Below are 14,821 nucleotides of genomic sequence, written 5' to 3' on the forward strand. Positions count from 1 at the left end.
GGAGAGAAATACAATCTAGTCTAATCCTTTCCCAACAGCTGGTTGCCAAGTTAATGCTTCAATGAGAAGACGTTTTATGATGTTTTAGATAAGACACTCATATATCAAATCAAAGTGGAAGAAACCATGAAGCACTGTGTAAAAACTCTATGAAAGAAAAGTTGTAAGGAACAAAAGAGCATTTTTTTCTTTCCTTTTACTTCTGGCAAAAAAAAAAGCCTTAATGAGATGCACATACATTCTTGTCTGCAAATTTCTGAGACCTGGTGTCATTAGTTCAACTAGTGATGAAGGAGAACTGGTCAAAAACAATAGAATATGCCCTGTTTTGTATTCATCGTGCTCTGCCTTTGGGAAGAACACTGGATGTTTTTCCCCTACAAAAGATACAACATAAAGACTATATTCAAGTTGAAGTATTATGGGAAACTATTAAAATTGTCAACCCTTGGAAAAAGCAGCAAAGATGTTTAAAAAACATTGAAACTTCACTCTCACACTGTGTCAGTTTAGTAGTATAGTAAGGATTCAGAGGCAATAGAGAATTGATGACTTTATATTAGAAAGAAAAATGATAGAAGCTTTACAACACATTTGTAATGATTCTAATGGTTATAATGATGATTAGTGTTTCAATTAAAACCAATACAATGTCCCAGTGGGTCTCTTCTGGAAATGTGTTGCCTTCTAATGCTGGAATGCTGATCTAATGAATACCATTAAGGACCAACTGAACTCCTGAATTTATTGATCACATGTTGGTATTTACTGGACACCAATAAGGACCATAATGACAAAATGAAGCATCCAAATTCCATATAGTTTTTACAATTGTATTTTTAGTCTGAAGATAATGATTTAATAATGTCCACAAACACACTCTGCAATAGAAACCATTTGGTAACAGTTTTAATGGTTAACAGCTTGTGGTTTGCAATAGTATTTGTAGTGGTAACCAGTAGATTTTTTTTAATGTTTTGTGTGTGTGTGTGTGTGTGTGTTTTCAGCAGGGAAGTCACACCAAGTTTACATTGATGTCCTTTTGCCCAATTTGGCCATTTGAGAAAAAACATTGTGTAACAGCCACTAAAACAGTCATGAAATAACAAAATAGTTATGAAAATGGATAACAAAACATAATGAATTTCGGAATCTTTGAGGTGACTGGCAGGGCATCTGAGCTCAGACTATTAAGTAAAAAACACCAGCGAAATTCTGAGCATTATCACTAAGCTGTCAAGAGCTTATTCCTTAGACAAGACATGAAAGCAGATTCGATTCTGTCCACAGTGCACTCTGAATGCCTGCGAATCCTCATTGAATTGGATTGGACCGTTTTCTTCGATTGCTTTTTTTTTTTTGCCATGCTCTAATATTCAGAGGAAGTAACTTTCTCTGCTTCTGATGGCACTCTGTGATCACTGCGGGCCATCTCAGGGGCTCTCGAAAATGAAAAAGATCACAGTGTAATTTAGTTGGAATGCATGAGGTCTGTGGCTCGTGTGAAGAAAAGAAATGATCGCATGAAAGAGTTGAAGAATAAAAAAGAAAGGAAAGTTGTAATGTTAAGGCTTTATTTTGAATCGCTGAATACAATAGGCCATACAATAGTACAGGAAGTACAAGAGTGTAAGTAACCATGCATGTAGAAATACAGTGGGATTAGAGATTGCACAGACAGTTTAAATTTAAGTTGAATTTTGCTAAATTTGGCCTATAAGTGGTGCAGCTGTCTACAGTTCCGTTCTACCATTTGGAGATTGTGAGTTTGAATCCTGATGATGCTGAAGTTCTCACTGATTAGAAGTCCAATTGGCCCTGCTCTTTATATAAAAATGGTGGCCTTAATTTTCCTTCCAATCTGTTGATTAGCTATGCTAATGAATCACATATGTTTGGGTAATGGGTAGTTAGAGCTCTCCTTCATGCACATTCAGTCGACATAACAGTATTGAGATTGCAGTGAATTTACAAGTTATATTTGAAGCTATTCATCCATCTTGTCCATGCTAGAGAGGTCTATATAATGGGAAAGCAAGAAATTGGCAATGACTTAAAAAAACAGTAGTTTATTTCTTACTCATAAACACGAGCCACCTTATGAGCACTAGGTGTTTAGTCTATTTTATTGACAGCCAGACGTGATGGTAAATGCAATACTGTAATCTAATCTCTCAGCAGCTCAGCAGTGAAAGTATTATGTTTAAGCAATTCATTACATTGCAATATCTTATTTAAGGTCTAAAAATAAAGTGGATAAAGTATTACATACTTATACACAAACTGTACTCTTTGCCTTTAGATTGGACTAGGTATGCTGGTCACATTTTAGATTCTTATTCAAGCAAAAGGAAAAATATCCACCTACAGTGCATTCATTCATTCAAACTCCCATGACTGTATTTGCACATGCCTATTCAGTCATGTTTCAAAAATAGGTTATATCGACTAAAGTCTGTGGACTCCTCACCATATGATTCATATGTGCTCTTTCAACATCCCAAACCTTACTCTCTCTCTCTCTCTCTCTCTCTCTCTCTCTATATATATATATATATATATATATATATATATATATATATATATATATATATATATATATATACTGATGATGGTACTGATGAAGATTGAGGAGGTCTGGGGTGTTTCAATTTAGTCAGTGTTTTAATTAATCCCAAAGGTCAAAGGTGTTTATTAATAGTTTTGAGGTCAGAGGTCTATAGCAGACTATTTAAAATCTTTCACTCCAACCCATGTGAACCATATCTTCATATAGCTTATTTTGAACATGGGCTATTGTCATGCTGGAACAGGTTTGGGTTTGCTGGCTCATTTGAGGGAAAACAATAAACTCCACATTTGTGGTAACAGTTTGGGGACAAACCACATATGGCTGGAAAAGTCAGGTGTCCTAATACTTTAGTCCATGTCAGTGTAGCAGGCTGAAATATATTAGCTCAATGAGGATAAAAACTAGAAAGTGTTTTTCTCTGTGTAACACCCTGGTATGCCTGTAAATTAAGTCCAGAGTGTGAACTAGAAAGAAATCAGGCTCCACTTCAGATACCAAGAGCACCATCTGTCCATACTCTGTTTATTACCCAACTATAGACTTTGACCAATTTTGCAGTCTAATACAGTTACAGTACATCAGCTCTAAATTGCCTGTATGGGTCGATGAGGTCATAAATATATGAGTGTGTTTGAATGAGTGTGTGCAAGTGGACTTGTAGTCCATCCAGGGTATAATCCCCAAACTAGAGTCACTCACACTGTCCATGAGCAGTGTAAGTGGTTACTGAAGATTAATAAATGTTAACTGAACGTATCAGCAACTTGCATCCATGAACCCAATATCCTAAAGGTGGATTACTCAAGCAGCGAAAAGGGAAATTATTAATAAATATTAATGCTCTACCAGCTCTGGAGAATAGTCTGAGATGTTAAGACCTTTCTGTATCTATATCAAGAGCTGCCTCTATCCACAACATTTGACTTAATGACAACTGACAGATAAATATAAATAAATTCTGGATTCCTGGTGGGACCTTATTGTTCAATACTTGCTTTCAGTTTATACATTATTCATGTTTCTGATCCCAGTCTGTTCCACATGTTTTTCTTTTACCTATTACCTTAGTTTTAACTCAGTCAAAGGAAAGACATGAATTATTAATATATTGTGCAGATAATCTGCAATCATTTATTTATGCATAAAGACCCCCTGTATAAAATTGAATGTTTCTCACTTCAGAAGTCATAAATCATAACGTGGGAAGCGTTTTATACTCGATGTAGCAGAGGTCATTTGCATCTTTGGTATTTACATTTAAAGAGAACATGCTGGAAATCTAAAGCAATAAAGCAAAAAGGTCAGATGTTTTGTTATTTAATAGTCCATAAAATAGTAAATCAGACTCTAAGAAATGGATTTTTAATTATTCTTTAGATTCCGCATTTTCAAATCCATTTCGTTATTACATTATTCAGCTTTATTTGCTGTTTCACACTTGTTTTCAGCTCCAAAGCCCAATCCTTAGCGTAAATTGGGCGTGACAGAGAAAGTCACACCCAATTTACACACAGCGTGCAGCTAATTTTTGTCATTTACTTGCACTCTGTGTGTATGTTTATGACTTCCAGAACTGCTGGATTCACTAGACTCACATCAACATGACTTTTGTGACTAGAATTGTGAAATAATACATTAGACAATTGTCTCCAGTTATAACCTGGGATGAGGTAGGTCATAAACACTTCCATGATTTACTTAGAAACATAATTCATAATTTACGGAGCTCCAGCCTGTTTAAAGCTGCAGTATTTAACTTTTGTCTGTTTATATCTAACTGTTTTTTATATATAAATAAATAACTTCAACCCAACTAAAACATAAATTCTACAAACTGTATGTGTGAAAGTGAACTGGAGAATAAAATTCATTCAGAATTTATTCCCTCAGTTAATTCTTTGATGGTGGCAGAGAAAGATCTGTCCAACACTTTGCTCTGACATCTCCTATAAATGTTTAGTTTGGTCAATGCAAAGCCTATGATATAATTAATATGATTTGCATAATAATAATAATCTGAATAATAATGGAATAATTAAGTGAGACCTTGTCCTCTTGACTGGGTGTTAAGTGATCCAAGAAGAGACCCATGTACATGTACATTTTGTACATAGAATCACAAAATTGGTAGCTGCAGTCCAGTAGGCACTGTATAAATGTAAAAGTAGTAAAAATGTATTAATTTCAAATTTATTAAAATGTAGAATTTTCTCAAAAAAAAATGACAACCTCTGATTTTCTGTTCCTCAGATCAACAGATTATGGCACCACCTATGAGAGACTGAACGATAAAGTGGGAGTGAAGACAGTCCTGAGTTATTTGTACGTCTGTCCCACCAACCAGAGGAAGGTAAATGGGCATTTATCATATGTTTAAAAAATGATAGTTATACAGTGCATTCAGAAAGTATTCAGACCCCCTTTACTTTTTTCAATTTTGTTATCTTGCAGATCTTTCAAATAGATTTTTTTTCTCATTAATCTGCACTCAGTACTCCGTAATGACAAAGAAAAAAACAGAATTCCAGAACTGTCTGTAACTTTATATATATATATATATATATATATATATATATATATATATATATATATATATATATAAAGAAATATTATATTTACATAAGTATTCAGATCCTTTGCAACAACACTTAAAAATTAGCTATGGTGGCTCTCAATTCTCTTGCTGTTTCTGCCTTGATTAGATGTAGTAAATTAAATAGATTGGACATGATATGGAAAGGCACACGTCTCTCTAAAGAAGGCTCGCAGCTGACAATGCATATCAGAGCAAAAACCAACAAAAGGAAAAAAAACTGCCTGCAGAGCTCAGAGACCAAATTTTTGCAAGGCACAAATCTGGGAAAGGCTAGAAATAATTTCCGCTGCACTAAAGATTCCCAAGCGCACAGTGGCCTACATAATTCTCAAATAGAAGCAGTTTGGTACAACCAGGACTCTTCCAAGAGCTTGTAGCCAGGCCAAACGAGGTGACCAAGAACCCGATGGTGACTCTGACTGAGCTCCGGAGATCTTGAGTTCCAGAAGGACAACCATCACTGCAGCCCTTCATCGATTTGGACTTTATGCCAGAGTGGCTAGACGGAAGCTTCTCCCCATGCAAAACCTATGAAAGTCTGCTTGTAGTTTGCAAAAAAAGTACCTGAAGGACCTCCTCTGTGTTTAACAAGAGTTCTTTTGTCTGATGAAACAAAGATTGAACCGCCTAGCCCCAAATCTACACGTTATGTCTGTAGGAAACCAGGCACCATCCTACAGTGAAACATGGTGGTGGCGGCATCATGCTGTGGTGGTGTTTTTTAGTTGCAGAAACTGGGATACTAATCAGGGATGATGGAAAGCTGAATGGAGCAAAGTACAGAGATATCCTCAATAAAAACAGCACTCACAGCACTCACAGCACTCAGGACCTCAGACTGGGCCATGCGATCACCTTCCAGCGTAACAACAACCATAAGCACACAGTCAAAACAACACAGGAGTGGCTTAGAGACAATTCTGTGAATGTCCTAGAGTGGCCCAGCTAGAGCCCTGACTTGAGCTTTATTAAACATCTCGGAAGAGATCTGAAAGTGGCTGTCTACTGATGGTCTCCATTCAACCTGTCTGATCTTGATACGATTTGCTATAAAGAATAGCAAAGAAAATTCCCCAATCTGGGTGTGTAAAGCTTGTTGCATCATACCCAAAAGACTCGAGGCTGTAATTGCTGACAAAGGTGCTACAACTAAGTACTGAGTAAAGGGTCTGAATACTTGTGAAATATTTCAGTTTTTTCTTTTTAATAAATTTACAGACATCAAATTCTTACACATTTAAAATGTATATAGAAACAGGAAAAGTTCTGCTGACATTTTTTGGCCTCTATATCCAACACTACTTAATCTTAGCTTTGTTACTTCTTAACTTGATTACATTAGACACCCAGTGCTGGGCGTTTTCTCTCACCAAATGAAAGGCCAGATTGCTTTCGAAGGTTAAAGGGTGGGCTAATCACCAGCAACGGGTTTAACGGAGAGGCAAAGCTCACTTCGAATAACATTTAAACGTGTCTGCAAAACTTAACAAGCTCAAAGGTTAACGATTTGTTTCTCAAACAGAGATGGCTCATCCTGGCATGCTGCCTAGAGTAATAATATGATACCTCAGAGTTGACCACTCGGTTATCAGGCAATAAAACTGTAAACAAACTGTAAACTCCATTCAAACATCTTATGGTTTTGATATAGAAGAATTTTTTTTATGCACATTGTAACTAGAAATAAGAAATAAGAAATGCCTGTACATTTAGAAACCTCGCAGTTATTCAATAAGGCAATCATGCTGATACAAATTCTCACAATACATTTCATGTTCATATCATACACAAGAATCAGCGAAAAGTATGATTTTAGTGACTTTGACCATTGTAAGGTAGCAGGTGTCAAACAGCCTAGTTTGAGGTTTTTTTTAATCGCATGGTATTTTCTCAAGCAAGAGTCTCTAAGAAAAAAAAATATATATAGTGAGTGGCAGTTCAGTGGGTGGAAATAACTTCTTAATGAGAAAGGTCAGAATAAATGGACAAGATAATGGGCAGACCGGTCGAGCTGAAAGAAAAATAGATTGTTTATTGTTTAGAGGTTTTTTGCACTGTATACTTTCTTGTATTTTATATACTTTTTTTTACCACTTTGGGTATGCAGCAATATATTTTAGGATCAATAAAGTTTTCAAACCAAACACCTACCAAGACCCCCACCCACCTACCTAATTAATTTGGATTGGAAAGTGGGGGAAAATTGATAACTTATGGGAAAGCCACACAGAGAAAGTATCGACAAGCAGAATTCTGCATAGACATGGACCAGAGCTCAGCATCAAACACTGACTCCAGGGGTTACAAGGCATTGACCCTATCTGCTGCACCTGCTTCCTTTGCAATAAAGCTTCTTCCATGTAATTTCTGGAAAGTTCCCAGCTGTACTTTGCTACACATTATAACATTTTATAAGCATTATTTACCAACATATAATAGACTAAGAATAAAAATATGCATGAAAAGGCCACACAAATATAGATGTTTTTTTTTTTTATTAAAAGGAGGTGGTTCAATGCAGTATGGGCAGCAAGTTAAGATAACAATCACATGCCTGATTGTCAAGTTATAAATGAATTTTTTTTTTTTAATTGTTTTGTTTGAATTTATAGACTGGAACAGGATAATTCAAAGACTCAGTAATCTTCACTTCTCACCTCATTATTTGAGTCTGCTACATGTTACCAAAGCTCAGCCCTAACCTCCAATTTCTTGCTCTCCAGTTTTCTCTCTGTCTCTCTCTTTTCATCACAGAGACAGCAGGAGATGTGTGACGAGAAGTCTGGCAGCCCAATAAGAGAATTAAGGCTTCAGCGGGAATGTGTGTAGTGGCTAATAACATGGCCTCCATCCCGCGATCTTGGAAGAGCCTGTAAGCCTCTCCCTGAGGGCCAAAGTAGATTCAGCTTTCTAAGACAGCAATTAAATTAGAAAAGACTAACAAGAACTGTGAAAAGCATTTGATTTACGAAGTATACTCTTGACTTTGAGGCCAGGTTGGGACAGAGTCTTGGGAACAGTTCTGCAGACACATGAGCTAAAGTAAGTCTTTGGTAGATCCCTGTGCCTGAAAACTAAATGGCCTTCAGATTCTTTTCACTTTAGATAAACCTACTGTACCTAGGACTACATCAGAGTATCCACACAAGCCTGTTGACCAACCCCACAGATCCTTTGTTATTTTGCTTCAGTTGGTGAGATTCATGCACTCTACAAAATGCATCACCCAGAACTAGTAGATATGAGAGGATCTAAAACCAATGTGCTATTTTGAAGATGGAGTACATGAAGAGAGACACAAGGTTTTTTGTTTTAAGTTAAAAGGGCATTACTACCAAGCATTATTTTGCTTCTACTTGACTGTTCTTCTTTTCCAAACAAAGGCAATTGATCATGTTTGACATGATTAATTCCACGCTGAGTTTTTCCTTCTTTTTTTTTTTCCTTGGCAGGTAGAACTAGTGTTTACCATTCTGCCCCTGAGATCAGTATTTAGGTAATATAGATTAAGCTGTAGCAGCTTACTGCTGAGAGCATCTGCTAATAGCATTCAGTGTTTATTCCTCACTCTTAATCAATTCTCTTGGTCCCACAAAGACTTATTTGGCCATTACTACCATGTGCTACCTGCTACAGTTATCAGCATGCATGTATTATCCTTTTCTTTGTGATTTGTGGTCAGGCCTCTGGGTCAATTCCTGACTTTTGGATTCAATTTTAGGAATGGGACATATATGTTTAATAGACTGGTGGAAGTGTTTTAGCAACAGCTGATATAGTTAATACAGAATATTGGAAATCTACAAAACCCATCAGTTTTTACTGACCATATTGTAAAAGCTCAAATCTGGAGGTGAATGGGCCACAACAGTGAAAGACCACATCAGGTTCTACTCACATCAGCCACAAACAGAAATTTGAGGCTACAGTGAGCACTGGCTCACTGGAAGTGTTTGGAAAAGTCCTACAATAGTCACTGTAAAATGTGAAGGTGGGATCAATGATTACTTTGGGGATTTTTTTGTGGCTGGTGGTTTAGGTGTTCATGTGAAGACAGATGGCATCATAAATTTGCTAATTACCAGGTTGTTCAAAACCTGGGTGCCTCTGCCAGAATGTCCAGAGTTTTCAATAAGAGCAGAAGCCAGATATATTTCCAAATCAACATAAAAATTGATGTCCACATGCACAAACCCATGATTCAAGCTCCCTCTGAGATCAACAAGAGACTCTGTTACTATTATTCTCGCTCGAGCAGACATTGCAAAAATAAATAATTTTGAAGCTATTGATAAATACACTACTTGCTGTAATTGCATTACATATTATACCCTGTTTGTACACACCTCCCAAGAGCTCTAGGTCAAGTACTGAGACCCCAAAATGTGCAAAACCTTCTCTTTGTAGCTAGACAAACTTCCTTGAAGAATTTATCATTCTCTGGCTCACTTAAGTAAAACTCCAATAACATCCTCAAGAATCCAAGGTCAAAAGTAATTCCTCTTTCATAATATAAGCTTTTGCTTAAAACAATGTTAGAGAAAATGATTAGCCCCTTAAACCTCACAAATTGCATCTGACAAGCTTCGGAGATAGTCGAAAGCAGGAGGGGGGCCTGTGCCATCTCCTAGAGCCCATAATGAATGGTAAAATTGGAAAGGCCTCAGCATGCGCAAATCCTGGCTGCGATTCGGCTGGCTGTTTATTGGCACTTAATGAAAAACAATTTATCTAAATCACCGCCTGGAGGGATTCGTAGTTAAAGCTTGGGGAGAGCAGGGTGGGATGTTTGTCAGTGACAAATGCACCCCTTTTTTTTCTCCAATTCAAATCCGCTTGAGTGGGGAAAGCTTGAAAAGGCAGTGAGAAATACAGTCTGGCTGACAATCTGGCTTCTCTACTTTAATTCTAATTAGTGCTAGGTATCTATGTACCTTCACCTGTTACATTAAGTCATACTTCTTGTTGTTTTTAACTCTGTCCTCATTAGCCAGTAATACTGTGTATATTATTCTGTCAAAAAAGTAATTAATGCTAATATATATACTAAAAGCAAACCCAAGAAGTTCTCTTATTCAAGTAATCATCTATAATGGAACTGTCAACTTCATAACTTCTCCTTCCTTCTCTTTTCTCCGTCTCCTTTCACTGTGATTCTAAACTGATATTACCTGCTTGAGAAGATGTAAGTGGCATTCTTATTTTGCCTTCAGCATGCTTTGTGTGTGCTTAACAATTTTGCACATCCAACTCAGACAACCCAATTCATTTAAGCCTTCATTCTTGCTATTTGAATACGCTGAGTGACAAAGTTGGTTGCACTGGATCAGATCAATTCTGCATGAAATGACCTTTCCAATAGAAGCCATCATGGTGGTGGGTGCTCTTTTAAAGAGTAAGCTAGTTTAACCTTTAAATATCAGCGACAACTAAGTTTAAATCATATTGAGTCCAACACGGTAAGAAGCAACATAAGCTGTCATCTCAGAAGGGTTGACCAGCGATCAATGTTTCCTTCTGATCACCAGTGCAAGTTTTTATAAGGTTGGCGATGGACAGTGATCCCAAATCAATGTCACTCAAACTTGTGGATTGCTTCATATGACCTTTTGAAAAGTGTTAGACTCTGGGGATGAGTTGAGAAGCTGTGGCTTACTAAGAATAGTTTAGCTGAAGAAGATGCAAAGATGAAGAGTTGTGGGTTCATTAAGGAACAAAACAAGCCAACCAATGGAAATGTAAGCGTGACATAATTATGTTTAATTAGAGTGATCTAGCAGGCAAAAACAGAGCTAAATGTTCACAAATCAGTGGGTGGCCAAAAGCCAAGTGTAGACTTCCTTAATGTCTGTAAGTCTTAATTACTATAGCATTGGCAAACATTCTTTTCCACTCTCCTACCTGTGATCTTATTTTTCTTGCTGTGATTTTATTTTTCCAATCTTGTAACCTTGCTAAGTATTACATGGTTCTATATATCTAGCAGAGTTGGGATTTAACATTACCTCTAGCAAAATAATAAAGTAAAAATGTAAACTTGAAGCCTAACAAAGCCTGGATTTTAAGTTTACCAGAATATACTGTATGTTTGAGGATTATAAGCTTACACTTGAAGTTGTGGGTAAACATGTTTTTTAGACACGACTTTGAGCACAGTAAAAGACTCTGAGATCCACATACACATTTATAGAGGCTTATGATTAATAATTATTGCTCTGATTGATATGGGAGAGCTTTTGTGGTACCCCCAACCTGAGAGCAAGTTTTCCTGCTTCTTCCTCAGGGCCATGTGTGACTGGCATTGAAATCAAACACAAGTATAACTACTATATATTAAAGTAGTATTGCAAGACAAAGAAACAAACAGAAAACAACAGAAACAAAAAAGAAAATAGTACAACCCTATAAACCCTAATTTTATTCCCCTTTTTTGATAGGTTATGGTGTTGACGGACCCGGAGTTCGAAAGCAGCATCCTCATCAGCTCTGACGAAGGGGCCAGCTACCAAAAATATCGTCTCAGTTTTTACGTCTTGAGTCTGCTTTTTCACCCTTCACAAGAAGACTGGGCTCTGGCCTATAGCCATGACCAGAAGGTGATTTTTTTTTCTATGTAAAAAATCCTGCTGTTGCTAACGTGCTAATAATGTATTAGGACTGTTTATAAATATTTACACTTCATGTTTCCCCATTATTACTCATTCCTAGCTACTGGCATTTCTTTTTCTTTTTTTATTTGGATCACGGTTTGTTATAAATGGTGATACATGGCTGCATATATATATATATATATATATATATATATATATATATATATATATATATATATATATATATATAAAACCATCTGTACAATGACGCTGAGCTTAGATGCTGTAGAAATGGACAGATTGCATACACCATATGCTTGCCCCATGCTTAAATGTGCCAGAGGTCTTGTTTTAGCATTAAATAATCTCAATTTGCACTTTGCTATAACTCTGAAAGGTCTTTCTTTACATATGGATAGTTAAGTCTGAGCATATCCTTAGTAATTACATCCCATATGCTACATGTCCACATTTTACCTGAGCACTGATTGACCTTGGAGGAATGCAACCTTACCAAAGGATCTTCTGTGTTTGTGTGTGTGTGTGAAAGAGAGATAGATAGAGAGAGAGAGAGAGAGAGAGAGAGAGAGAGAGAGAGAGAGAGAGAGAGAGAGAGAGCAAAATACAGCTTCTCTTGCCTGAACATGTAAAAGGCAGGAGGTAAAAACTGCTCAGGTTCTGCCTGACCCTTCCATCATTCATCTTCTTCACCTGTATAGTGTAATTATCTCTCTACTCACTGGTATCGAGAAGAGGATACTGTAGGTTCTCTTTTAAATCCGCTTTCTTCCTTTATCCCTTTTCATCTCAGGGAGATTTTCTTCACAAGTGTCGCCTCTGGCGTGCTCATTAGGGATCTAAAGCTAGATCTGGGTCTCGGTAAAGTTGCTTTTTGTGACTCTGGCTGCTGTCAAAATTGCTATACAAATAACATGGACTTGATTTCAGATTCATTACAATTAAAGTACTGTATGTCCCTAAGGCATCACTTCTACATACATACACTTTAGTGTTAAAGTCAAATATGATAAGCTAGCCCAGTTACTGCTAGTCAAATCTTCCACCTACTACCCAGTCCTGTGTTCTGATTGAACAGAAAACCTAATGAAAAACTGATAGATAATCGAATTTTACTCAAAGTATGCCAAGTGATTTTTTCTTTTTAGAAGACGAATTGACACTCAAATTTCCATCAAATCAAAAAGCAAAAACCAGCATTATGGCTTGTGCCTTCATTAGAATGACTGCAAGTCTTGTGCCAACACTTCATAAAAAAGATGCTGGAGCCTGGCTAGCATCATTATTTTCGCTTGACATTTGAGGTGTCTGAATCGTGTAGTAGAAGTCGGCTTCTATAATCTAGTGTGCAGCATATTACTGTATTTTGCTTCATTTTTGTCAAGGCGTCTGCCTGTCTGTGTGTTCCTGGTTCTGAAAAGTTCATCTGTCATGTTATCTGTGCAAGCTTATTAACCTGTAGAATAGCTTCAAGATGCATCACGGAACCAAGAAAATGTACAAACCAACTAGATGGTATTTATGTCAAAACATATCAGTACAATAGGAAGCTAAGGTTTTTTTTTGTGTGTGTATTTTGTGTTAAAGTAGTAGCCTTATGTATCTATTATGTTATGAGCTTTAAAAACCAAACAAAAAAAACCCAAAACAATAACAAATAACATCAGCTTTCCAGGGCAATTGATTTATCCACCCCACAGACATAAATGCCCACATGGTTGTCTTCCCCTTTACAAAAATATGCTAATAGTTGAACTGGCAACCCTAAATCGTGTTTAGGTATGAAAGGATTTGTTCATCCAATGCTCCTGGGATAGATTTCAGGTCCATAACAATCCTAAACAGGCAAATGTTGCTACTAAATTCATGGTCAAGTCATGATTTTGCATATTTAGTACACTTCTTCTTCTTTCGGCTTCTCCCATTTGGGGTTGCCACAGCGGATCATCCGTCTCCATTCCCCCCTGTCCTCTACATCTGCCTCTTTCACTCCAACGACCTGCATGTCTTCCCTCACCACATCCATAAACCTCCTCCTTGGTCTTCATTTTTTCCTCCTTCCTGGTGGCTCCATCCTCAGCATTCTCCTACCGATATACCCCATGTCCCTCCTCTGCACATGTCCAAACCATCTCAATCAAGCCTCACCTTGTGTCCAAAACGTTCCACATGCACTGTCCCTCTAATAAACTAATTTCTAATCCTGTCCATCGTCTTCACTCCCAACAAAAAAATCAACATCTTCAGCTCTGCTACCTCCAGCTCCACCTCCTGTCTTTCTCTCAATGCCACTGTCTCTAATCCATACAACATCGCAGGTCTCACCACAGTCCTATAAACTTTCCCTTTCACTCTTGCAGATACCCTACTATCACAAATCACTCGTGCCACTCTTCTCCACCCACTCCACCCTGCCTGCACTCTTTTCCTCACTTCTCTAACACACTCTCAATTACTTTGCACTGTTGATCCCAGGTACCTGAACTCCTCCACCTTCTCCACCTCTTCTCCCTGCAACCGCACCACTCCACTGCCCTCCCTCTCATTCACACACATGTACTCTGTCTTACTCCTACTGACTTTCATTCCTCTACTTTCATCGCATACCTCCACCTTTCGAGGCTCTTCTCAACCTGATCCCTACTCTCATTACAAATCACAATATCATCCGGAAACATGGACAAAAGTATTGGGACACCAGAGTTTTCCAGCAATGTGTTTTTTCCTTAATCTCTTATTAAGTTGGAGGCATTAGGAGATCTAAAACTGTTCCAGGATGACAGTGTCCCTGTGCACAAAGGAACCACAATGAAGATTTAAGGTTTAAAATGGTTGGAGTGGCCTCCTAGATAGCTCAGACCTCAACTCTATTGGAATAAATTGGAGCACTGACTTCACCTAGGCTTGCTCACCCTACCTCAGTACTCTTCAACAACACCCTTGTGGTTGAATGACCACAAATCTCAACAACCACATTGCAAAATATATTGCAGCAGCTTCCCAGAAGAGTGGAGGTTATTATAACAGCAAACAGGTATGGAGTGT

The 14,821-nt window shown here is 37.5% G+C and overlaps 1 protein-coding gene across 1 annotated transcript in view; it reads left to right on the top strand.

The window, feature by feature from the left end:
- sorcs3 (sortilin related VPS10 domain containing receptor 3) overlaps positions 1–14,821 on the top strand; it is a 235,965-nt gene that overhangs the window by 126,187 nt on the left and 94,957 nt on the right. Inside the window, exons 3-4 of the mRNA XM_046837847.1 lie at positions 4,823–4,922; positions 11,606–11,764. Of these exons, the coding sequence (XP_046693803.1) occupies positions 4,823–4,922; positions 11,606–11,764 (259 nt within the window). The remainder of the gene's footprint in view (positions 1–4,822; positions 4,923–11,605; positions 11,765–14,821) is intronic.

Source organism: Silurus meridionalis, chromosome 24 (genome assembly GCF_014805685.1).
Source record: "Silurus meridionalis isolate SWU-2019-XX chromosome 24, ASM1480568v1, whole genome shotgun sequence".
NCBI classification, from domain to species: Eukaryota; Metazoa; Chordata; class Actinopteri; order Siluriformes; family Siluridae; genus Silurus; species Silurus meridionalis.